Below are 27,124 nucleotides of genomic sequence, written 5' to 3'. Positions count from 1 at the left end.
TGTATGCGCTGTAAGACGGTCAGAATAAATCATGGACATAAGTCAGTGCAACAGGACGCTAAAATATAACATTCTTTGAAGTAATTCCCAATTCGAGCCAGAACCTAGCAGAATTTATTAGTTGGTTATAATGCTGTTATTTTTTCAAGTACATGTATGTATACCTCTAGACAGCATCATGGATCACTACTATAAAGATGAGGAATAAGGTGAGAAGGTTTTTCAGTGCAATATGTATAGTTCCATTAATTTGATATCGATATTTTATTTTCAAAATACATTACATCAATATCATGAAGAATTACCACTGTGATTAACTTCAAATTACATTTCCTTATTTTGGTTCCAGCTATGGATCACATTTAACAACAAAATTAATTACTAGCAGATCTTGTTTCACAGCTCATATGAATCAAATGGATGTAACTGGATGCAATGAAAATTAACAAGGTAACATAACAGTCCTGGTGGGTTTTGTACAAGAGGTTTGTTAACTCCGGTCTAGAAAACAGAGATTAACAGCCATGGGGATACATTGTTCTGATCACACAACACCCTCTATATGCAAAGGTTTGCACTAACTTCGCCGACAAGCAGCGGTTGCTGGGTCAGTATAGTTCGCTTGCGGACTACAGGCCACAGAGTTTTGTTTTTGTTTGTTTGAGGTTTGTGAACAAAAATATTTTAAAAATTCTGTTTTCATCTTCACATTTCTTTTAAATAGAATACAGGTTAAAGTAGCTATATAGCTGAAAGAAAGCAATTTCAATGGTCCTCTGAGCTCTTGATCATGATCAGATTACCAAAGAGCAGACCACCCTCATAATTATAATGATGTTGCATGATTATTAACAATCATATATCAGTGTGGTCATTATGAAGACACTCTTCTATGTATAAAGAAGACAATGCTTCAAACACTGTAACATGAAACAGTACACTTGGAGATGTAATATGCACACATATCAGAACAGGATTCAGTTACCTTCTTTTTAACGTCTTCAGAGAACTTAATTATATATTACTAAATTCACTGTTACTTTACAAGTGCAGAAACATATCACTTGGTGCCTCTGTCGACAGTAAGTAGCTGCTATTGAATATTGAATTATAAAGATATCAGCACTGGAAGTACAGAATGTGTACATATAAAATATAAAATATTTGCTATTTTAATGACAGAAATGCTTATATAAATGCTTCAGTTATTAAATTCTTTGACTTTTTATAAGACTCAAAATGTCCATATAAAACCATTTAATTTTAGGATAAAAACTGGTCCACAGTACTATACAATTGTTAGACATATATACATTATTAGTATTAAAACACTTAAGCAACATTTTAAGCTAACGTTCTTTGTTTCCTCCTCACAGATGTAGATATTACCATATTACTGTAATGTAGAAACACTGAAATATATCCACATATGATTATAGACAATATGAGAACATAAAATTGCAATATTTTCTGCAGCAAAAGACAACGAGTCAGATTCTTTGAATGCACTATAGTGTTACAAGAATTCACTTGTATAAATATGAATGAATAACATTTGAGATAGTGTGTGCTTTCTGGTGGTAACTGTAACAAATTAAGAATTTGTTTTTTATTATTGCATCCTACTTTGATATTAAATTTAAATTGAAAGGCACATCTTATAACATTCCCAGTGCAGTAAATATCAAGAAGTCTGATAAATTTGTGAGAAAGTACGTAATGAAGAATAATTATCTATGAAAAAAGAAGTTGACAACATAATATAAATATGAGATCAATAAATGCAGTTATATAAACTTAAATCTCCACAAAAAAAAAAGGCAGCAAAAATAAATGTTTTTCATAGCTGACACTTTACAATAACATACTATACCTTAATAAGTGAACATTATAGTAAAAGTTCTCCGTCTGTATCCACAGATGGAATGAATGAATGAATGAATGAATGAGAGAGAGAATTAATGAACAAATGAATGAATCAATCAATCAATCAATCAATCAATCAATCAATGAGAAATGTAAATGTTTATAATACCCTGGTGCTTGTTACCGATTTTCTGTTTATGTAATAAAATAAATGGTATTCAATTCAGACCTGATATCAACAAGTGTTGTACGTTAGTGTGAAAGTCTCCTCATCCACTATTGTACCCATATATTCAGAAGGATTAATTCATACACAGACTATTGTCACACTTTGTGTTTACTTATTAAAATATCAATATGTATTTTCTAAATATATAACATATAGGAATAGAATAAAGTTAGTTTTACACATTCTTCAGTTTTGTTTTTAGTATGTATGTCTTCACATTTATCAAAATATGCACCTATGTTCTGGTAATATCAGATAAAAAATATAGTATCCTATTCATTTTATTTCAGATCCAAAATATATTTCTTAAGAAACATCAAGCAGCTCCTAAACATTAAGTGATAATTTTAACACCGAGTACAAAACATAAATATTATCATATTCTGCACAGAAATCCAGATTCTTGGGTGTACTTCAGGCAGTGAGATTATTAAGCTGAAAAAAAAATAGAAAAAAATTTATTCCCCACGGAAGCTGAGAACTGAATCAACGAGGAATACAACTCCAGTGATGATTGCCATGGCCCCCTTGGACAGACCGATGTTTCGAGTTTCTTTCGAACCGTAGTATCCATCAAAATACTGTATCACAAAGGAGCCAGCAGCAATAAATAGGGCACAGCCAACCAAGCTGTAGAAGATATCCTGAAAACAGATCAACATTTAAGCAAATCATAACAGTATTGAGATTATCGAGAAATATGAGAAATATGAATTAAATTAGTTGCTATTATAATGCCATTATGTGAAATATATTTAATTTAATGGGTAGTGTTATGTCATGAATGGATAGAATCACACATTTAAAAGGACCTGCCTGTGCAAAGGAATAAAATTATTTTCTTGTCGCTTCTGTCTCTAATCGTGCATGTTTATGATGAAAGTTGCTAACCTGATTTCATTTAGTTCATAAATGAAACATGTTTGGGGGGGAGGGGGTGCGTGTGCACGCACATGCACGCGCTCATGTGGTGTTCTCCCCTTCAACCTCTGAACGAACTGACACATACACATGAAACACAGCACAGGCGTTATATCACTACATTGCTGAACTTTTTTAATACCTTACAATCTATTCTAACACAGTGGGCACATGAATTTGTGAGACTATACTGACACTAGGACAATTTAAATTTCGGCCCTGAATTGCAATAACCAGGGCCCAGATATTGATGACCTGAAAATATTTAAAAAATGACCGAAAAAATCCAGAAAAATGACCTAAAACATGACCCAAAAAATGTAATATGCAGGGCCCGAATTTTGATGACCTGAAAATATTCAAAAAATGACCTATAAAATTACCGAAAAAAATCCAGAAAAAATGACCTAAAGGAGAAAAGAAAGAACACTTCGCTTCCATGTTATTCACATTTCAGAAAACATATGAAGAAAAATTCACTAAAGGGGCCAAAAATGACAAGAAATACCTTAAAAGTCCAAAAATTTACCAAAAAATTACCCCGAAAATGAAAAAATGACCCTAAACCTAAAAATGTAAAAAAAAAGACAAAAATTACCTATAAAATTTACATTTCTGTAACCAGCAGCTCATATCCTAGATTTATATATTTAAGAGCATTACGTAGGATACAAGGAAAAAAGATGACATGTCATCAAAATCTGGGCCCTGATAATAACGAATCTTAGAATGTAAAAACCATGATGTGAGCAAAATCTTCAGCAGCTTTTGGTCTCATAAAGATAATGAACGACTTGGGATAGGAATGTGAAACTTGGTACAGAGACAATAAATACACCTATATATGACATGTGAACTGTTGTTCTAAGTCAATTACAAACATTGTGATGGTGTGCTGATTTTTTGTTTTGTTCAACAAATTTAATGTGGATAAAATCAATGTTTATTTTATAAGCGATTTACAAAAATAACAAACGTAACAATAACATTGATAGATCTAATTGACAGGCAGTGTATGCAGTAGGGAAACAGACTCTGAATTCTCTTCAGAACCCGGTGTTTAAAAATGGTTTGGTATTTCAGTTGATTTGATGATGCTCATTATCAAAACTGCATAGCATCAATGCCAGAATAAACAATGGCTACAGAGAAGTTTGTAGAATGATAACGGGCAGGGGAAACCAAAGTACTTGGAGAAAACCTGCCGCAAATCATCCACTACCACATGACCTGACAGGCATCGAACCCAAGGCCACAGGTGATGTGAAGCCAATGACTAAAGCCTGAGTTATGGCACAGCCCTTGAAATGTTACAGAATTCAGTTATTCAGTATAGATACGAAGATGATGTGAGAGTAGAGACNTCGCAGAAACCGATGTTGCTATAACCAAGTTTTACTGTATAGTGAAACTTATCTACAGCCAAAATGAATCATAAAGTTCAAAACCTCACAAACTGTGTCTCTAGGATCTGTTGTAAGAGTAATGGCAGGTCATGTTCTTATTGTTGCTCGCAATACCACACCGCATTATGCACATGACTGCCGTTAAAACCCATTCATGTAAATTATAACAAAGAATGACATCTTCTGGGATGTGGTGCCGTGTAGATCTTGTGTGAACCAACATTTCGCAGGAACGTGTCGCCTCCATCTTCAAGGCAGAAATATCCGCGAGCAAGGAACGAACGTGAGCAGGTGGCTACACTTGATTTTTTCTACCCTGAAGATGGAAAAGATATGTTTCTCCGAAACGTCGGTTCACAAAAGATATACACGGCGCCACATGCCAGAAGATGGCATTCTTCATAGTCACCGCTGTGTAAACCTCAAATCTTAAATATGTAATATTCTCACTATTCGTTTGTTGATAGGCTGGCCGGTAAAGATGCCTGTCAGTATGCCGACTAAGATGACGATGTAGCCTCCAAATGCAGCGCTGATGATCATCAGTTCGTGGAAAGAGCTGCTTCCCGTCTGACTGTGGTAATGCAGCGCCAAACAGATAATGGCAAGTGCCTGCAAAATACAACTATAGGTTAGCTCACTGTTATATATGGGTGCAAATTTCATCTACCTTCCCGCTAAAAAAAACCAATTGAGGGTGTTCACGGAAACAAAGCACCAAATAGAATTAGTTGTGTAACGTGGCGCGGGTCCCCAGCTTCTGGGTTTCCTTTGTGTCTCTGGCAGCCCAAATTTATCCATAAATACCATTTCGTCAATATGCGTATCTCGCAACGCGTTTCTGGTGCTTTGGGTTGGAGATGGGTAGACTTAAGAAATCGTGCAGATGGTCCTGGTAACCAAAAAGCGCTGTAGTCCACCAGCGAACTATACCGACCGAGCGACCGCCGCTTGTCGGTGAAGTTAGTGCCAACTTCTGCGGATAGAGGGTGTCACGTGGTCAGCGCAACGGATCACCACAGCCGCTATTTCCCTGAAATAGCTCCTCAATTATCATCACGAGGCTGAGTGGACCCTGTTTCAGACCCACTACTTCTCAGAAAATCTGGTAGCGCCGGGAATCGAAGCCGGGGCCTCTGGATCTGTAGCCAGGAACTCTGACCACTGGACCACAGAGACGAAAGGCCACAACTGAATGGATTAGTTGGAAAGTGGTATATGTCCAATGGATAAAAACCGACATCTTACCTTTTCAAACTAATCGATTCAGTTGTCTAATATCTGTACAATATTGTGTAGTACTCCCATGATTGGAGTGTGTCTAAGGAAAAATTTGTAAATAGTGGTAATAGGAAAGAGTCAGATGATGGGAAAAGATTCGTAACTGGGAGTCACTGGCTTGTAGGTCATGTTAGTTAGTTATTTTGGCACCTATTTAATGGGTTTACGTAATTTCAAATGATAAACTGTCCTAAGTGTCTATCCAGGAAATGTGTTCAGTGTTTTCTGAATTATTAAGGTTCCGTAATCATGATATATAATCGAATTAAACAGAAACTAAAAGTGCATCACACACTAGAATTGAGGTTAGTAGAGTGAGCTACCAAGTTCCTCACGTGAGCCTCTGGTGACGTGGCAGATATCCAGGCAACATTCTCTCTCAGCCCAGATAACTTGTTCCTGAGGCTACAGTAACAGGGACCATTTACGCGGACATACCAGAAAGCTTGATTTTCAACAGTTGGAAGAAGAGCAAATTGAAGTTTCGCAAAATGACGGTTCAACGTCCCCTTTGAACGCAGGTGGAGCTGTACGATTTTCAGTTTCCAGATTGTTAGAAGTATTTCATAGTTCCCTGGGATTAACTTCACTTGATTTTCTTCAGGCACAAAAAATTATAGTTTATGGAACCATTGTCCATTCAGGTTCCTCAAAACGTTATAAAAATAGGATTATGGCAGCTACTAAAGCTATGAACACCAGAGATGTTCGAACGTGTTTGGTTCGATAACTGGCGCACAAGAAAAGATGAACATATGAAACTTTACAAACGAAAATTCCGATCTTTTTGTCATTTTCGTTTTTGCTACAACCCGCGACAGATCCATGATTACGAAACCAGAATACTTTGAAACATCAAATATATTTTGTGAACACTCTCACGAAATATTCAAGAGAAACAGAAGGGAGGTGAAATGATAGGAACTAACTTACGAGAACATCTTGAAAATGTCTCGTTAAACTGATGTTGCCATTGTGGAAGTTTCTCCATTTCCTGTCATCAGCCAGGAAGTTTGCGGGTTATAAGGCAGTTTTGTTTGACTTCCATTCATTCTTCTGAATATGTTGTTTATAACAATTCTATTTTATCATTCCATCCGGTGTAACAATCACTGACATGAACACTGTGACGCAAGAGGCTGCACAGCTTCTATGAGATTTTTTTATTAGCTTTAACGCATACGGTGCCGCCATCTTGGATTTCACTGCTATTCTGCCTCAATGTAATACCTTATTGGCTGGTTGTTATATTTCATGGTTCTTGGTTCACGTGTTCGCAGTTTTACAGGTCGTTTCGAAATCGATATTTGGTTTCCCTTCTTCCCGCATTTTTATGTTGTTTCATAGGTTCTGGTTTTAACTAAAGTGGTGTAGCTGTGATGTTCTATATGCCCATGTATTTTTACAATTGCTAAGACTCAGTTTTTAACTCCCAAATTTTTTAAGAGAATTTAATTTTCGTTCATACCTGTCTTTGCAACATTTAGTAACAAGCTTATTTTTTTACGGCGAGGAGTTGTTAACCCAATTCCCCCCCCCCATCAAGGACCACCCCTTGTCGGCTGTCCGCGACTGCTTATTTAATATATATTAGCAGTTACCCTCCGTATCAGGTCGGTTAATCTGGCTCAGGATAGGGACCAGTGGAGGGCTCTTGTGTACACTGTAATGAACCTTCGGGTTCCATAAAATGTTGGGAAGTCAGCTGCACAACTGGCGGCTTCTCAAGAAGGGCTCAGCTCCATGAAGTAAGCAAGTAAATCAGTCAGTTATAAGTCGTGCCATAGTTCAGGCGGTTAGCCACTGGCTTCCCACCGCGGCAGCCCGGGTTCGAACCCAGGTCAGGATATGTGGGATTTGTGGCGAACAATGTGGCACTGGGGCAGGTTTTCTCCGGGTACTTCGGTTTCCCCTGCCAATTCTCATTCCACCGACTGCTTCACATACATCATCTATCATCCGGGACTGGTACCTAGTTATACTGCATAATGAGGAGCTTCATAACTTTTACTCTTCTCCAAGTATAAGTAGAGTGATCAAGTCAAGGAGGTTGAGGTGGGTNATGGGGGAGACGAGGAATGCGTATAGGATATTGGTAGGAAAGCCAGAAGGAAAGAGACCACAGGGGAGACCAAGGCGTAGGTGGGTGGACAATATTAGAATGGATCCTAGAGAGATAGGATGGGATGGTATGGATTGGATAGATCTGACTCAGGTTAAGGACCAGTGGAGGGCTCTTGTGAACACGGTAATGAACCTTCGGGTTCCATAAAATGCTGGGAAATTCTAGAGTAGCTGCAGAATTGGCGGCTCCTCAAGAAGGGCTCAGCTCCATGAGTAAGTAAATAAGTAAGTAAGTAAGTAAGTACATACCGATCTAATATACCCCATGCTTAAAATGAAGCCGTAATCGCACAGCGGCTCAACATACAAAATATTGAAATATGTAGATTTCACTGAAATTTACTAATTTAAATTTAAAATAATTTTTAAATGTGGTTGATACGTAACATATTCAGGGAAAACCATATGACTGTGCAGTCCAGCTTTATAAACCATATATAATCACATGACGTGCGCCTGTCCGCTCTTGTTTACTGTATTCTTAGTTATATAACATTTGCTGTACCTGTCACACTTCACGTACTTGCCATGTAAACGTTTACGGTCAATTACAGGTGAGAGAGACCCGCCCTAAGGGAATGTGGAACTGAAACGCAAGGCTAGCACACACCACTAAAAATCACAAACCAGGTGTTATAATAGTGAAGTGTGTGTATATAAAGTAAAGTAAAGCTGTCCCTGTAACAGGCCGTGAAGGCCCATAGGGTTGTGAGACGTTGAGGGCCCCACATTATCTAGACAATCGGCTCAAAGATGGCGGTAAGGTTGTCAGCCTTACGCGTCAGCCGCGCTTTACTCCCCAGGAAAATTATTTATTTAATTCCTGGTACTCATTTCTGTTAGAAGCTGAGTGAACCCCAGGGCCATAGTGCGGCCGGAAGGATTAGGTCAATTGAAAAAAAAAATCCAATGACCTAATCGGGATTTGAACCCGCGACCTTCCGACTTGTAGCATAGTGCTGCATGTGGGTTCCAGGGCTAAAAGCAACCCTGGTGCGTGTCAGGTGTATCAGTCTTGCAGTATTCCCCGTGTCTTCCATCGACTGTTTTGTTGTAACTATGTGCAGAACAGTCGAGATCCTTTGGATGACCTTTGCATAGGTGGGAAATGGATGTTAAAGTAATGGACCCCGTGTGGAGGCGGGTAAGAACACCCAGCAAATCCTAGAAGGCGACGAAAATGGAACCCGATGTCTGGGGGAATAACTGGGTCACCCTCTCACTGGGAGGGTGGGGAGGATAAATACAGAGACTTGATCCTCCAGGTTGGCGGTTGGGCGCAAGGTTGACGACCTTGCTCTGTAAAGAAATTACTACGAAATCCAAAGAAGTAAAAAACGCATGGTCCCATTCGGGGGGATGTCTAGTAAAATTTTCTGAGGAACTCAGTGGCTCAAAAAAGGGCTGTGCCAATGATTATGGTGATTAAAGAAATTGGGTTTCAAATTGTGGACTGAGTTCTTCTGAATAAAGACTGGAACCAGCGGCAGGCTCTTCCGAAAACGGTAAGGAATGTTCGGGTTCCGCAAAAGCCGAAGAAATTCTAGACTATCTGAGGGATTATTAGGTTTTTAAGGAGGACTCTGCTCTGTACAGTTAGTCCTAAGTGATAGGAGTTTGTCTTTTGATTTCTATGCACAGTCTGATTCTAATTTCGTATGGCGCAGAAAATAACTAAAGCAAATGGATAACACACCGTCACAAGAGTGCATCATTTCCATACATCTTCCCCTTATACACAAAATACCGCATACTAGCACAGTTAACAATGAATTGAGACAGAGAGAACGTAGATCTGTCTTAATTGTCTGCATTATTGCCACTGTAAACCCATACACAGTATGCCAACTAAATAGTACTGTACTTCAAACAGTGCTCTATGCATCTGAGAGAGCCTCACGAAGCACTGTTTGGAGGTTTTGAGAAAAATATTTTAAGGAGAATCTATGAAGCAGTACAAATTGATGGAGTCTGACGAAGACGTTATAATAAGGAATTGTATAGTTTAATTAATGATATTGATATTCATTCATTCATCTGTAATCTGTCAAAACGACAGGTCCACAGTCTCTTCCAAAACAGTTCCTCCACTTGATGCGATCTAGAGCTTTCTCCTTCAAATGAAAATATCCTCTTCTGTCCCCAAGGTCATGCAGCATCTTCTTACGTCTTGTTCCTCATCTTCTGGTCACTTCTATCCGCCCCTCTATCTTTCCTTCAATAACTTCTTTTAGAAGGCAGTTACCGCGTAAGATATGACCAGCTGGACTACATCCTTGTGAAACATCGATTCAGATGTTGATATAATTAAAAAAATAACTAGATTGAGATGGGCAGGCCATGTGATAAGGAGAGAAAATGAAGAAATTATAAAAAGATTAAAGACTGTAAAACCGGAAGGGAAAAGGCAGAACGGCAAACCAAGAAGAAGGTGGACTGATAGTGTGCAGGACTTGAGGAGCTTGGGTGTGGTGAATTGTAAAGCAAAGGCACAAGATAGGGATGGCTGGAGAAAGATTTTAGAGCAGGTTAATACCCAACGAGGGTTTAGTGCCCATAATAACCCTATGGTATTTCTTCCAACGTTTATGTACACTAATCACGCAGAAACGGTACAACGGATAATACTCACAAGTTCAAGGAACTTAAGGAAATGGACTCTGCTTATCGCCATGTCAGGACCTGAAACAACGAAAATCACAGTTATTGGTTCATCTGCACATATTTTAAAGATACCGAAATAGATACGTGTATATCTGTCTTGTGTTCAGGACTCGTTTCCACGAAGGCTGCATTACTTCTACCTCTTCAATCGCAATACGTATTGAACAAATTATACCTAAATTAAATGCAGCTTGCTATGCGATGAGATCAATTAAGCCTTTTATGTCACAGGAAACATTGAAGATGGTTTACCATGCCTACTTTCATTCTATTATGAACTATGGATTAATATTTTGGGGGAACTCTTCACATAGTGTAATAATTTTTAAAATACAAAAGAATATAATAAGAATCATTACAGGATGTAGAAGTAGAGATTCATGTAGAGAATTATTTAAGAAATTAAAAATTCTACCGCTTCAATCGCAATACATATTATCGCTTCTCCTATTTGTTGTTTACAACAAAGATAAATTCAAATTAAATTCTGATGTCTATAACATGAATACTAGACAAAAATATAACTTCCACCTACCCTCATCAACTTTATCAGTATATCAAAAAGGAGTCTACTTTACTGGCATAAAAGTGTTCAACAATCTGCCACAAAGTATTAAAAACTTGGGCAATGATACTAAAAAGTTTAAATCAGAGTTAAAGAATTATCTACATGCTCATTCCTTCTACTCTTTAGGTGAATACTTCAATGTAAGTTATATTAATTTTTAAGCTAAAATTGCCTGTACTTATGTATGTAACCTTTTGACTTGTTCTGTATCCAAAGGTACTAACCTACTTAGGATTTATAGAATGTAAATAAATTCAATTCAATTCAATTCAACAGCACTATAACAAATCTTGCTATATTATTACAGACTTAATTCTATAACAACTCACTGCTATACCACGTTTGCAGCTGGCCCTCGCCAGCAAAATGTGGGAGCCTCTACCTCTCACACCCCTATGGGCCTTCACGGCCCGTTACAGGTATAGATTAATAAACTGACAAATTATTTGTATGAAGTGATACACAAAACAGAAATATCAGACCGTTACGAAGCTGCAAACGAAATTTAGTACTTAAAATAGCATGCAGATTTCACAAAGACAAACTTAACTCTAAACTTCAACATAATTAGTTTCTCTGAAGCAAGTTTATATTTTGAGGTTATCACGGTTGTAATGTGTTGCATATTATTTAGCAGAATAATGTACTGGCCTATTTAATTCCATGCTTGTCACAGGTCTACAGTAAGAGGCATGTGACCAGATTTATGAAGCTTACACCATGTTATTTTCTTTGTTAAAAGGACGTGATAATGACAGTGAGTGTTTTGTGAACTCGCCTCACGTTCAAGTTTGCACGAAAAGTGCATCGGAACACACCCAACCTGCTTAACGCGTAATACACGCGTTTCCGTTTAACACAGATCCATATGAAATGCAGTGTTTCTGTTTTTCTTTATGGTATCTATGTTATTTCCCAACAGATTCACATCATCAGCACAGACCAGCAGCTAATGTGAATTTCAGTCCCACCTGATTTTCCTGGACCTTCCTAATGGCATACTCCAAAGCAAAGTTGAAAAGCAATGGCTATAAAGCATCTCCTAGTTTTAGACCATTCTGGATAGGAAAATTATCAGACCAATGAAGAAAGCAGTCTTCTGGGATTTGGCACCGTGTATATGTGGTGTTAACCGACGTTTCGGAGGAACGTATCGCCTTCATCTTCAGGGTAGAAGAAAAAATATAAGAAATCTGCAAGCGAAGAGACCGTGACCGGTTCTCACGGTCTCTTCGCTTGCAGATTTCTTATATTTTTTCTTCTACCCTGAAGATGAAGGCGATACGTTCCTCCGAAACGTCGGTTAACACCACATATACACGGTGCCAAATCCCAGAAGACTGCTTTCTTCATAGTCACCGCCGTGAAAGCCTTAAATCTTACATATCAGACCAATGTTTACATATACGGATTTTACTACATGTTTCGTTTAATTGAATTTTAATCAGCCTACCTAGTTTCATGGGTATCCTAAACGCTATGAGAATACTGTATATTACTTCCCTCATAACTGAACCATTGGCTTTCTTGAAGCTTATGAATAGTTGGTGTACTGTATCATTGTACGCCCATTTTTTTCTCAAGTATCAGACGACTGCAAAAGATCTAACCAGTACTTGATCTGTTACGTCGAAACCCACACTGATGATGCGCAATATTTCATCTATGTATGGACCCAACCTTGAGAGGAATATATTAGATAAAATTATGTATGAAGTTGATAGTGATATCGCCTCGATAATTACTACAGTCAGTTTTATCACCCTTCTTGTGAACTGGTACAATAATAGACTCCTTCCACTGATCAGGCAATTCTTCCTTATTCCAAATAGAATTAATGGGTTTATGGATTACATGACATATGCCAGAGGAAAGAACTCCTCATAACCACCCATAAGCACTTCAAATCATAGAATACAGTAACCCAACTTCTGCATCACTATCCCCCGAACCCTCCCCGCTTAACTACCCCACATTTCCCGAACTTATGGAGCAGAGAAACAGGATAATCAGACGCAGCGACTCGTAGCTTTCTCAGAACTGAATTTAACATTGACGGGCGGTGAAGGTGCGGTGTCGCTTTGCTAATCCAGGCCTGAAGGGACAACTTGTAATGGCCAGTTTTTAAATTCAAAAACTTTTATTCAGATACGATGGACATTGAACAAAAATCCCTGGCCCTGGCTACAGGGGCAAAAATCAATTTGCATAAAGTTTACACAAGTGCAGTTTTGATTGATTTTTACTAGACCAAACAAAACCGTTGTTCAATTAATACCGGCGAAAGCAGCGGCCTGTCCGAGGCACGAAAGCAGACAGCTGTTTGATAATTAGCAAAATGACTATGATAATTCAGAGGATTTAACAAAAATGTAAATCATATTTTCCCGAAGGGAAATTTTGGAGAAACACATGTAAAGACACGATTTATTTAACAGTCCAGTATCATGATAACTACCAAGACTCTTCAAGAACGGAAGTGCAGTAAAGTAAACTGTTTTTCCATACTGAGCAACACCGTCAGTGCTCTGTACAAATAATCTCTCTGTTACACTACGTGATCTCACAAAGCCGCAGATGAGAAAAGCAGAAAGTGGGTACACATGTCGCAAAATATTACCGAGCTTCGATGAACGTTACGTGGGATAACCAACCATCTACGTACGGCGAAGACGATGAAACCGCCAAGCGACAGCGCATGCGGAGAGAGCCCAGTCCCCCCTTGTACCCCCCGCCCTTTCCATCTTCATGTGACGAGGCTCAGGCTCGGAGATATTTTGCGGAGAGTGTAACCACGGGTCAAAAACGCCGAAATAATTAAATTTCCTGTTGATTGTATGTACTTTTCTTTCTTCCGGTCATATAAAAAAAACTCCATGGTTTTAGTCCACAAGCGAACTATACCGACCGAGCGACCGCCGCTTGTCGGCGAAGTTAGTGCCAACTTTAGTGGATAGAGTGTGTCACGTGGTCAGCGTAACGAAAACCCACGGTCGTTAATTTCGGTTTTCTAGACCGGAGCCGATATTTCCTTCAAATAGCTCCTCAATTATCCTCACGAGGCTGAGTGGACCCCGTTCCAGACCGTCTACTTCACAGAAAATCTGATCACGCCAGGAACCGAACCCGGACCTCTGGATCTGTAGTCAGGAACTCTCACCACTAGTCCACAGAGGTGGTCACCGCTCGTATATAAAGGATGAATTTGAATAACCAAGCACATTATCAGCAATAACTCTCCTAATTCCCACCCGGTTCTATCACTGCTCCGAAACCAGTTACGCTGGAGTAGTTAAGAGGCTCTTCAGTGCTTCCATAAGAACGTAGGATTTGTATCGTAAATATACAGGTAGAACAACCACTTCCTGTAATATCCAGTCCCGTTCGTGGTTGATAATAATTTAAAAATAACTGCATAGGCATCAACAGGAAGTTTCTTGCAGCAGCTCGGTGCTCCTATGCTACATGATTGCTCAGACTCAGAATTGCTTGTCCTGCCATCTGTAACACTTTGAAGCGTGAATATCTTTTACGAAAACAAAATAATAACTCCGTAGTTTTAGTCCGCAAGCGAACTATACCAACCGAGATACTGCCGCTTGTCGGCGAAGCTAGTTCCAACTTTAGAGGATAGAGGGTGTCGCGTGGTCAGCGCAACAAATCCCCACTGCTGTTAATTTCGGATTTCTAGACCGGAGCCGCTATTTCCTTGAAGTAGCTCATCAATTATCCTGACGAGGCTGAGTGGACCCCGTTCCAGACGCACTACTTAGAAAATGTGGTAGCGCCAGGAAGCGAACCGGGACCTCTGTATCTGTAGTCGGGAACTCTAACCACTAATATTATTTAAAAATTCAGTTCCTACCCCACAAGAAACAAACTACGTCTTAATTATAAAGACAAACTGGTTAACGTTATTTAGGAAAATATTTCGTGTTTAGTGTACGAATCACACGTAACCCATTTTACTTTTTTTTTACTCAGGGAACTGAGCCCTTCTGGAGGAGCCGCCAATTCTGCAGCTACTCAAGAATTTCCCAGCATTTTATGGAACCCGAAGGTTCATTACCGTGTCCCTATCCTGAGCCAGATCTTTCCNCAACAGGAAGTTTCTTGCAGCAGCTCGGTGCTCCTATGCTACATGATTGCTCAGACTCAGAATTGCTTGTCCTGCCATCTGTAACACTTTGAAGCGTGAATATCTTTTACGAAAACAAAATAATAACTCCGTAGTTTTAGTCCGCAAGCGAACTATACCAACCGAGATACTGCCGCTTGTCGGCGAAGCTAGTTCCAACTTTAGAGGATAGAGGGTGTCGCGTGGTCAGCGCAACAAATCCCCACTGCTGTTAATTTCGGATTTCTAGACCGGAGCCGCTATTTCCTTGAAGTAGCTCATCAATTATCCTGACGAGGCTGAGTGGACCCCGTTCCAGACGCACTACTTAGAAAATGTGGTAGCGCCAGGAAGCGAACCGGGACCTCTGTATCTGTAGTCGGGAACTCTAACCACTAATATTATTTAAAAATTCAGTTCCTACCCCACAAGAAACAAACTACGTCTTAATTATAAAGACAAACTGGTTAACGTTATTTAGGAAAATATTTCGTGTTTAGTGTACGAATCACACGTAACCCATTTTACTTTTTTTTTACTCAGGGAACTGAGCCCTTCTGGAGGAGCCGCCAATTCTGCAGCTACTCAAGAATTTCCCAGCATTTTATGGAACCCGAAGGTTCATTACCGTGTCCCTATCCTGAGCCAGATCTTTCCACCAATCCATACCATCCCATCCTATCTCTCTAAGATCCATTCTAATATTGTCCACCCACCTACGCCTTGGTCTTCCTTGTGGTCTCTTTCCTTCTGGCTTTCCCACACACACACTAACTAATGTGGTTTGAAGAGTTAAAGCCACGAATCTCTAAGAACGCTCACATCCCATAAAGCTAACAACTGATGTATNGAAAACAAAATAATAACTCCGTAGTTTTAGTCCGCAAGCGAACTATACCAACCGAGATACTGCCGCTTGTCGGCGAAGCTAGTTCCAACTTTAGAGGATAGAGGGTGTCGCGTGGTCAGCGCAACAAATCCCCACTGCTGTTAATTTCGGATTTCTAGACCGGAGCCGCTATTTCCTTGAAGTAGCTCATCAATTATCCTCACGAGGCTGGGAGGACGCCGTTAAAGACCCACTACTTAGAAAATCTGGTAGCGCCAGGAAGCGAACCGGGACCTCTGTATCTGTAGTCGGGAACTCTAACCACTAATATTATTTAAAAATTCAGTTCCTACCCCACAAGAAACAAACTACGTCTTAATTATAAAGACAAACTGGTTAACGTTATTTAGGAAAATATTTCGTGTTTAGTGTACGAATCACACGTAACCCATTTTACTTTTTTTTTACTCAGGGAACTGAGCCCTTCTGGAGGAGCCGCCAATTCTGCAGCTACTCAAGAATTTCCCAGCATTTTATGGAACCCGAAGGTTCATTACCGTGTCCCTATCCTGAGCCAGATCTTTCCACCAATCCATACCATCCCATCCTATCTCTCTAAGATCCATTCTAATATTGTCCACCCACCTACGCCTTGGTCTTCCTTGTGGTCTCTTTCCTTCTGGCTTTCCCACACACACACTAACTAATGTGGTTTGAAGAGTTAAAGCCACGAATCTCTAAGAACGCTCACATCCCATAAAGCTAACAACTGATGTATTTTTTATATTGCTAGTGGGGTGAGACTAAGTCCCTTGTACTGCGGCCACTTCTGGCCTATTGTACTAGCCCCAGATGATAGGTGAGGGTGATTGTGGAGCAATTGGTGGAATGAAGATTGGCAGGGGAAACCGAAGTACCCGGAGAAAACCTGCCGCAGCGCCACTCTGTCCACCACAAATCCCACTTGACCAGACCCGGGATCGAACCCGGGCCGCCGCGGTGGGAAGCCAGCGACTAACCGCTTGAACTTTGGCGCGGCCAACAACAGATGTAACAATTACCTTCTAGGATATTAATCTGCGATAGCAAGTTAGAGTGGAGTATAACAACAGATATATAAACAAGAAAATAAGGTTCAGTTAATTATAAAGGAGGTTAATTCGCTTTCTGTCCTGTTTGATGAATGCCTCGCCTTGGCCTAGAATATTTACAATTAGCTTTCCTATGTAACTATTATTTTAGTTTTAGAATTCTAGCAACGCTGCTTATCTCCTGCATCTCCGCGTAATGATGACACAGCAGGCAGCTCACAAAAACTGCGCTGACCTCGACGCACCCAATATAGAGAGAAAAGAGAACGAATTATATATCAAGTGAAAAAAAATCGCAGTTCACGTCAACTGTCCGTTGGAAGATACGGACATAGTGGTCATTGCTGTCGTAATAAAAATCAAAACTGTTCACCCAGACAAACTTCGTATATCAACTGCCAACTTTTTTTCTGTTGCATGAAAGTAGTGGTATATATATGACATAAATAATTGCAATTAGATTATGTCTTTCGGGACGTCAAACCTAAAGATAGAGGTAGTTAAGTTCCTCCTAAATATTGGTATCCGCCTCAAAGGATAAGTTGTGTCACAACCCACAGGACCACAAGCTGAACGCCTATCGCCGTGAAAAAGTGGAAACTTTGGATTAGCTTGTCTGATACTGATTCCAGGGTAGTCCACATTGTAAGCTCATTTAAACTGATACACAACCCCTTCTTCACACATGTATTCATTTATAATCATTCTGTGTATTTAATACGTTTCCGTAAAGTATCTCTACCTGCTAACGTAAAGCTATCCCTGTAACAGGCCGTGGAGGCCCAGAGGGTTGTGAGACGTCGAGGCTCCCACATTTTCAAGACAGTCGGTTCATAGATGGCGGTAAGGTTGTCAGCCTTACGCACCGGCCGCCCTTTAACCCCCCAGGAAAATTCCTGGTACTCATTTCTGTTAGAGGCTGAGTCGACCTCAGGGCCATAGTGCAGCTGGAAAGATTAGGTCAACTGAAAAATCAGTGACCTCATCAGGAATCGAACCCGCATCTTTCCGGCTTGTAGCATAGTGCCTCAGCCAACAACGCTACCGCGTGCCACCCTTTTACCTGATATGTTAACAAAGAAACCAAAGCCTAAAAACGGACTGAAAAAAAGATAGGCCTAGTATGGCTTTTCCGATTGGCGAATGCGAATCGCGCTTTGTAATATTAACTGTTCATCACGTGATTTCGTAACGGTATTAGTCTTCCCCTATCAAAAATACTTACACATATTCTGTTCAGGAAGGTGTGGTTTCCGGTCCTTGACGCATTAATCACTGCCGTCGTGCAATATGGTGGCCGTTTGTAGCAAATGGCGGTTCTTTAAATCCCCAGATATTGTAACGATGAGCGTGCATCTAAGTGGCTCTGCTTGAGATCAAGCAGTAGTTGTCAGTGCTGTGTTAGGAATACGAGGCCGTTACTTGTTGCCATGATCTACTCTAATCGTAGGTTTCATGGCCTCATGACCTTACAGTTAGTGACACGTGGAGAATGTCTACCAGCATGCCAGAAGTATCTTAGAATATATTAATATGCAGACGCTAACTCCACAGTTCTAAATTACTGCCGTGAGGTTCTTCAAATTTAATTATGTTTTGCGTTACTACAATATTTTCATTGTTAGACGGTCGTTGTGCGCATGTTAAAAAATAACGCCACTGAAAACGTGCACTCCACATGGAAGAACGCAACTTTCCAAATACCTCATGTCTTGATGTGTGTAAAAATATGCTGGCCGTTAAAGAGCAACATTCTTTCATCCTGTTGCGTATAACTGTCACTAGTAATGGGGCCGTCGAGGGCTGATTATTATTATTATTATTATTATTATTATTATTATTATTATTATTTTCAATTGACCTAACCCTTTCAGCCGCACTACGGCACTGGGGTCGACTCAGCCTCTAGCAGAAATGAGCACCAGGAATATGGAATCAAACACCGAAGCTTCACATCTTCATCAAATCTGTAATTTAGGTCATGTACCTTTACGTTAACAGGGAGCCGTTCAAGAAAAATGTAAATTGTTGACCTTCATAAATATGCTACAGTGACTCATAAAAAGTAAATTTGTCCCGCTACTTAACTAATTAAGCACTACGCCATAAAGACGTATGGGGGAGCAGATGTATAGACCCACGTATTCAAGACCTCGGCCCTAGTTNATAGCTACATCATTCGCGACATCTGAACTAGATGGAGATGAATGGTCAGCTTATCTCTCCGGCCGTTTAAACCCTGGTACCCATTCAATAGGAGGCTGGGTGGGCCCCAAAGCCTGTCTGGACGATACGGAGAAAATTCTTGACCCTACCGGGACTCGAACTCCGACCCTTCGAACGTTCAAGCCCGTAGTTAATCGCTATACTGACCGCGATATCCCGGCTCGCATCTAATGAAAAAAACCAAAAATGAATTCAGAAGATCACTTTCGCTGTGAACCAACTAATACCAAAATTAATCCGAAATCTGCACACCAGTTTTTGAGGCGAAACATGAGAGAAGACGCGACGTCCCCATTAGGGGCCAACTTTATGAACGTGCACAGTGCATATCTTACATAAACTGGATTTGCTAGTGGGGTGGGACTAAGGCCCTTGTACTGCGGCCACTTCTGGCCTATTGTACCAGCCCCAGATGATAGGCGAGGGTGATTGTGGAGCAATCGGTGGAATGAAGATTGTAGGGAAAACCGAAGTACTCGGAGAAAACCTGCCTCACTTTGTCCACCACAAATCCCACTTGACCAGACCCTGGATCGAACCCGGACCGCCGTGGTGGGAAGCCAGCGACTAACCGCTTGAGCTATGGCACGGCCCTAAAACTGAGGTCTGTTTGAATGCTACATCAGTCTGAAACCTCTGTAGCGTGAAGAGAGAGACCGGTAAAGGAGCACTCGTACAACGTTGGAGTAAGTGAAAGTGAAAGTTAGAATGGAAGTGAGAGGCACTTTATTGCAGGGGGAGACTGAATATCATTCTGTTGGAAGGTTCCCAGGCTTCGTCAGCTCGTCCTTCTGAAATTCATCTATATGATACCACCCAATGTACTGCGTATCACAAAACACTGTATCTCTGTTATAATGACCAACCCGTCAACGCTGCATATGGATTCATCGGTTGATCTGCCCGTCCAGTATACTGCTGCCTATCTTCGTCAGCACAGTTATTCGTGGTTTCAGACCCCACTGGGACCCATAACCAAATTTCTGTTCATTCCAAGACCACTGACACATTTTGAAATAGGCCTCCTCTTAGACGAGAGGGTGGGTTGGTCTTTCTCAGCAGCACTGCGTTTATTCCACAGTACACCTACTCGACTGGTCTGGTCTCGTCTGGCAAACTGCTGCTATCCTTCGCCAGCACAGCCATTTTTGGTTTCGAGCCTCGTCGCGACCCACGGCCATATTCATCTCAAAACTGACCTTTAACGTTTAACATTTCCCTGTGTTGTGCCTGTAGATAAAGGTAAAACGTAAAGGTAAAGATATCCCTGTAACACGCCGTGTAGGTCCACAGTAATGTGAGACGTCGAGGCTCCCACACTTTATCCAGACAGTCGGCGCACAGATGGCGGTAAGGTTGTCAGACTTACGCGCCGGCCCACCTTTACCCCCTCCCCCCACAGGAAGGTTCCTGGTATTCAATTCTGTTAGAAGCTGAGTCGACTCCAGGGCCTTAGTGCGGCTGGGAGATTAGGTCAACTGAAAAATCCAATCGAACCCGTGACCTTCCGGCTTGTAGCATAGAGACATAGGAATATATGGGAGGGCAATTTTAAAATAATCTTAAGGAAGTAGAGTGGCAGGGTGTGGACTGGATTCCTCTGACTCAGGATAGGGGCCAGTGACAGGCTCCTGTGAACGCAGTAATGAACCTTCGCGTTCAACTTAAAAAGCGGGCAATTTCTTAACTGCGGAACTGATGAGTTCTCAAGGACTCTACCTCATGGAGTAAGTCTGAGATAAATTCAATTTTAACACCCGGCCAGGAGTGCCATAACTCGAAGCCGTTAAACGCTCAGGATCCAACTCCTTCCTTGGTAAATACCTCATTCTATAATGAACGAATTTCAACCCTTTATTTCCTTCGCTGTTGGCCCAGAACTTTATTCCAAAGCGTGAATTGAAAAGTTTGCAGATTAATTTTTAGTGGAAACTTATTTTTTGGTTGGTGTTTTTAATGAAATCCGACAGCATAGATACTTATGTGTAGAAACCCTGCGTGGGTACCATTAATTGAAGGAGCGCGTAAGTCAGATCAGTCAGCCAGTTTCGTCACGCTTGCCACGGGTTTCCCACTCCAGTTCTAAATCGTGAACTGACGTAACTGTGTGCGGAAGGCCACCGCCTATCATCCGTACACATCAACCATACATAAGGACTACAACTCTAAGGTTACGTTTTCATGTAAATGAGTACACCTCCGTATTACGTCATCAAAATAGCCATAGTCACTGCCTTCCTCGTCCAAAAACTGGCCGAGTGAGTCGATACAATGGACCACGTTCCACAATGTACATTTATTGGTGGCAGAAGTGTTTGGAACTGATTCATTCTTAAGAAACAGCCAGTTATGCAGTTAATCAAGGATTTCTCAACAATTTATGGAACCTGAAGGTTCATTACCGGGTTCACAATAGCCCTCCACAGGCCCCTATACCAACCCCATCCCATCTAAGATCTATTTTAATGTTATCCAACACCTACGTCTGGGTCTTCCTACTGGTCTCTCTCCTTCTGGCTTTCCCGCCAATATCTTATGCACTTCTCTTCTCCCCCATTCGTGCTACATGTCCTGCCCATCTCATAGTCTTTGACTTGATCATTCTAATTATACCTTGTGAAGAGTACAAGTTATGAAGCTCCTTACTATGCAGTTTCCTCCAACCTCCTATTACTTCATGTTCTACTCAGCACCTGTTCTCAGACACCCTCAGTCTATGTTTCTCCCTTAGAGACCAATTTCACGCCCATACAGAACCACTGGCAAAATTATAGCTTTGTATATTCTGATTTTTACGTATATGTGTGAACGAAATTATGCCCTAACATTTTTTTTAGGAACGTAAGACCGGGCTCTTGAAAATTACATTTGCTCTTCCCTTAGACCTTGCAACCCACATACTACTCAGTAAGCAGAACTGGACCCCAGCTCTCATCCCAATTTCGACCTTTCGTATGAAAATGTACAAGAGGAAAGGGCGGAAGTCTCGATTATATCATCGATTCTCGGAAAGAAATCACAGCAACACGCATAAATGGCTGGCCCAATGCTTGATCACTCCCCGAAAGCGCAACCAATTGGACAAGTCCTTCACAAGGGAACTCAGAAGAGAATACACGCCACGCATAGCCTGCTGGGTCTCTTCTTTACGTACAGAGTGAAAGGAAGTGTCAATTATTACATCATCATAGCGTCATCAGAGTCAGGCCAAGAATTTCAGACTTGGGCGGACTGTAATAAGATGATTATGTGGTGATTAATAAACCCACACGCGGGGTAAAGTTTATCAGACGTGAATAAGCAATGTTCATATATAAAAACAGAATCTTACGCCACATAACGCGGTTTAGATGCTCTGAGCTAATCAAATCATCTCAGTCGATAAGTTTCATCAATCCGGCGAAGAATTCCAACTTTTCGGAGACGATCTCTGTCTCCTTCAACAGAGAAATTATATGATATTCTTTGATTTATGAATATTTACGTATCGAGGCCATACCATATCGGAGACCATGGATTTGTGAAAATACAGGCCTGTAAACCAAATCACTGCCGTTATCCATCACGTAATTCCCCTGATGATACACACACAGACGGCCTGGGAAACGTTTTGATTTTTGTTGCGGATCGCCAGGCTGACCAACCGAGAAGCTAGGGAAGCTTTAATTCTGATAGATATTTTACAGGAAGGTTGGTAAGCCTTATCGAAATGTTAATTGTCATATTAAGATAATTTTCTCTGAACAACTACAAATTCTACAGCCTTGAAATTTGGTATTTATGGGCTTTCTGTATGTACTGATTTTTTTTTTACATTCTTGACACATTTTCTGCCGCAAATGTTGAGATATTCTTTGAGAATAAAAAATGGTAAGAAATCTGTTTACAAGTATTTTCCCAAGAAAAGATAACAGTAGTTACAGAAATCCGTGTCTAGCAAATTTCAGAACTGTACAGTTTGTAGTTGTTTAGGAAAATTTACCTTAATATAACAAAACTGACATGTACCGGGGAGGGGAGGTATAGTACCACCATTCTTGATCTCGGCACTAGATGGAGGTAACTGATCAGCCTCACGCCCCGTCCGCTTTGCCCCCGAGGAAAGGACCTCCGTTACTTATCAGTTAGGGCGCTAGGTAGGACCCATTCGCGTCCCTGCGGAGAATGAAACCGCGACCGTCCAGGTCTCCTGGAAACTGAGGAAAATGGATTAAAATATTTTAGTTACAAGATACCTTCTCATGCAGTTTATTAATTGTGAACGGAGAGTTTTGTCCCAAGAAGTTCGTACAGTGTTGGCAGATGGTCGAAATCTGCCGGACCGCATGGGAACCGTTAACAAATTCTTTTATACCTCGCGTCCCAAAACACAGGCTGCTTTGTGTTTAAGGCGTGGTCGCTTTTCACTTGTTTTAGGGAGCCTTACAACAACGGCTTCTTCTTACTTTCTTCTTTTTTTTTTGTACGCTTCCCGCATGAATGCGCATGCGTTGTAAAGGGCTGTGCTTATTTTGAAGCAGCATGAATTCATCTGCCGTTTCCCTCCAATTCTCTGCCTTCTGAGAGGCAGAGACGTGATGCCCCTACACCAGTATATCGTGTGCGGACTCTGAACTGGGCAAATTACTTATGAACTGCAGTACCTATAACCAATTAATTTCAACCAGATTTACTGCATTACTTGTTCTTTACCATTCAATCTGAATTTATTTAAATTTTCAAAAAATATGAAAAAATGTACAGGATTTTTTTCGCCCTTGTTTTAATTTTTCGTTTATTATTTATTTAGTTCTGTTTATTGCGTGTTTATTTGTTTATTAATGATTCATATTGTGGGATATAACCCTGTGTGTTCCGCTGAAAGTCTACTGACGTTTCGGAGGAGCATTTTGCCCCATCTACAGAGTCGAAATATATGCCAAGCAAGAAACCAGCATAAAGTTGAAGAAAGCAGTCTTCTGGGATGTGGTACCGTGTAGATGTGGTGTTAACCGACGTTTCGGAGGAACGTATCGCCTCCATCTTTAGGGTAGAAGGAAAAATAAGAAAATCCGCAAATTCGTCGCCATTTTTCTCTACGTCTTAACGTAAAAATATGTACATTTATCGAACACAGATCTAAGTGCCCCATGGCCATCAGCGGAAATCGTAAAAAAAAAAAAACTATATTTCTGTGGCCTATCTGTTTAGGGTGTTTTTATTTTGACGTCCCTTGTGGAGCTGCGAAATGATGTTACTGCAGAATAGTCTCGGATTCGAATCTACACAGAAAGTTATTATTTTCCAGTTTCTGAACACTATTTCAAATCATTGTGTACTTACATTGGGTTCAAGATATTAATTTCATCTTAAACAAGGGCAGCACAGGAACTGATGCGTATTTGTTATCACGACTGGATAACTCAGAGAAACGTAACTCAAAGTTGATAGGCACACCACTTTGCTATATCAAATACAACCTGATATAATTAACCTCGAATTAATTAAAAAGAACGTTCACACCATCAAATTAGAAAGAGACAGGCTGCAGGTAACACCTGCAAAGATTACTACCGTCTTCTGGAGTGATACCACGTAGTCTGGTAAATCTTACCGACGTTTCGGTGGTACGTGGAGCACTTATTTTCAAGCCACTGCCGTGAGATCCTCATATCTCGAAAAAAAAATTGGTCGTCTATTTCAGTATTATGCCTCTACTATTGGGCGGAAATAAGATAACGCACTGTTATATGATTCGGCATAGGTTTACTTTACTTGCTAGTGTCAGATTTCAGAATTTGTTCCGTCCTAAGTCACGTTTAAACTGCATTTAATTCCCTANGGGAACCGAAGGATGGGAGAAGCTGCATCCTGAAGAGCTTCACGATTTGTACTCCTCGCCAAACATTATTACGGTCATCACAACAATGAAAGCGACAATGGCAGTGAAAGTATAAAGAATGGGAAATACAGTAAAACCTGTCTTAAACGGAATCTCAAGGGAACAGAAAAAATTTCCGCTGAAGCCAGGTTTCCGTTTAATAAAGGGTCCGTTTAAGGCAGGTTTTACTGTAGTACTATAGCCGACCTCCTCCGTACTGCTGCCACTATTGCTCGAGCTGACTTCTTTATCTTAGGATACGGGTGCTTCGGATAGGGGAGTGGAACACACTTCGGGGTTCATGAAACGTGGGGTCCAGAACACACCGTGTATTGCAGTCTTAATGTAAAATTTCGTGCGGTGATCAATCTTTACATTAGTCCTCCGAGCTAGCCGCTCCGTCCATCCTACTCACTACCCCTACTGTAAAACACTTCTCTGTTCCCTGTCTACATTTCAACAGCCGTCCTCCTCCGCTCTCTATAACCGACTGCCCTCTCTTTACAAGTCCCCCAGTGGGTATAAAACAAAACAAGAAAATGACAAGAGAAAGCCAAGGGTCTAGCCCGACATCTGACCTACATTCGTAATTTTCGAGATGTCCATCATAAACCTTTTTAGGTCTTCAAGGCACACGAGCAGGGAACCCAAGACCACTCCTGGCAGGTCTCCCACAATGTCGGCCCATGGGTTTATGACACTAGGAGCAAACAGGCGACTTTAGGGACAATAGTAACACCCTAAGCTTAAGGAGGACAATAGCTGAATTACAACTAGACGGTCCCGGGATTGTATCTCGCCGGAGGAGCGTCTCTCAGGGTGTGAAACATTGCATGAATTTGTCATGCCCTTAATTAAATAATTTTAGCGAGGGACGTACGGTTACAGTGCACTACGGTAATCATACGACGCGATGTAAAACTTCCATGATAATGTATCACTAGTGATAACAATTTCAAATCAATCCATACTGACTGTAAACGTAAACAGCTCTTCAGATAAACAATTACGAACTTCAACCTAAGAAACAAACAAAACCAACCCCCGAAACCTTCAAGTTGGTATTCTTACGCTCACAGCCACACCCCTCGATCGATTGCTAACTGCTAGGCGTTCTATAGTTGCCAAGCACAAACTGACGGCAATCTTCCGCATGGCATTTCGGCAAGAGCGCGTCGTTGCCACAGAGAATTCCAGTATCCGTAAACACATAAATACTGGAAATTGCCAATTCCTTTAATATCCGCCCACGACAGACATATGACGTTTAACAAAAATTTCTCTCCCCCCTCCCCAGTCGTATACAGTAAGTCAGGTATAACTCTGCTGTGTTTATCTCGAGTTAAATTAAATTCTGGATAAGTTATGCTGACTTCGTGCTGAAGATAAGGGCAGTAGGTTCCCCCCCAAATGTTGTAATATATTGGAAACGTGTAGGGAATACAGAGTCATAAGTAAACGAGGCTTTTGATGGAAGTGTCCCACACAATCTGCTGAAACGGTTTACGGTCTTGCGTCAGACAGGCTGTTATAAAATTAATATGTCTGGAACTTGAAATAATCCAACAGCATATACTGAAGGCCTACCATACCAACTTTTAATAAAATCTGCCCGTCTGTTTGGGCCCTCATACTACTGCAAGGGCAGACAAGACCTCTACATAATGCGTTGCAGTTTACTTTACAAAGAACACCTAAAAATCAAGCCCTTCACGATCTGAGTTTCTAAAGCTACTGTTTCTTGTGACAATTATCTCCCTGGAACTGTTTCTAACCTTACATTATTCATCTAGTGGGGGAAGGGTAGTTAGAGGGTGAGAGAACTGGAGTAATGAGGCCCTAATCCCATTCTACCCAAACAAGGGATGTCGTCTCGTAACGCCATTTGTTATAAATCTTTACAATAATTTTCTGATTAAACATCAGTTAGTACTCACAGAAC

General features: G+C 40.8%; 2 protein-coding genes across 3 annotated transcripts in view; one reads left to right on the top strand and one right to left on the bottom strand.

Annotated features, from left to right (window-relative positions):
• Positions 1-696: 696 nt before the first annotated feature.
• The window catches only part of LOC111866485, a 30,260-nt gene continuing 3,832 nt past the window's right edge, over positions 697-27,124 (bottom strand). Inside the window, exons 1-4 of one of the 2 annotated variants that reach the window (XM_023855468.2) lie at positions 18,322-18,448; positions 10,460-10,509; positions 4,873-5,034; positions 697-2,739 (exon numbers count right to left, since the gene is read on the bottom strand). In XM_023855468.2, the coding sequence (XP_023711236.1) occupies positions 2,554-2,739; positions 4,873-5,034; positions 10,460-10,509; positions 18,322-18,325 (402 nt within the window). In that variant the 5' untranslated portion in view covers positions 18,326-18,448 and the 3' untranslated portion in view covers positions 697-2,553. Of the gene's footprint in view, positions 2,740-4,872; positions 5,035-10,459; positions 10,510-18,321; positions 18,449-27,124 lie in introns of those variants that run through there. The other variant, XM_023855469.2, reaches the window with a different exon arrangement.
• The window catches only part of LOC111866484, an 86,963-nt gene continuing 64,815 nt past the window's right edge, over positions 4,977-27,124 (top strand). The window contains exon 1 of the mRNA XM_023855463.2: positions 4,977-5,053. The gene's annotated coding sequence lies outside the window, so the exon portion shown is untranslated. The remainder of the gene's footprint in view (positions 5,054-27,124) is intronic.

Source organism: Cryptotermes secundus, unplaced genomic scaffold, assembly GCF_002891405.2.
Source record: "Cryptotermes secundus unplaced genomic scaffold, Csec_1.0 scaffold375, whole genome shotgun sequence".
NCBI classification, from domain to species: domain Eukaryota; kingdom Metazoa; phylum Arthropoda; class Insecta; order Blattodea; family Kalotermitidae; genus Cryptotermes; species Cryptotermes secundus.
Note: the sequence above shows the minus strand (reverse complement) of the source record. Positions and strands in the feature narration are given on the sequence as shown.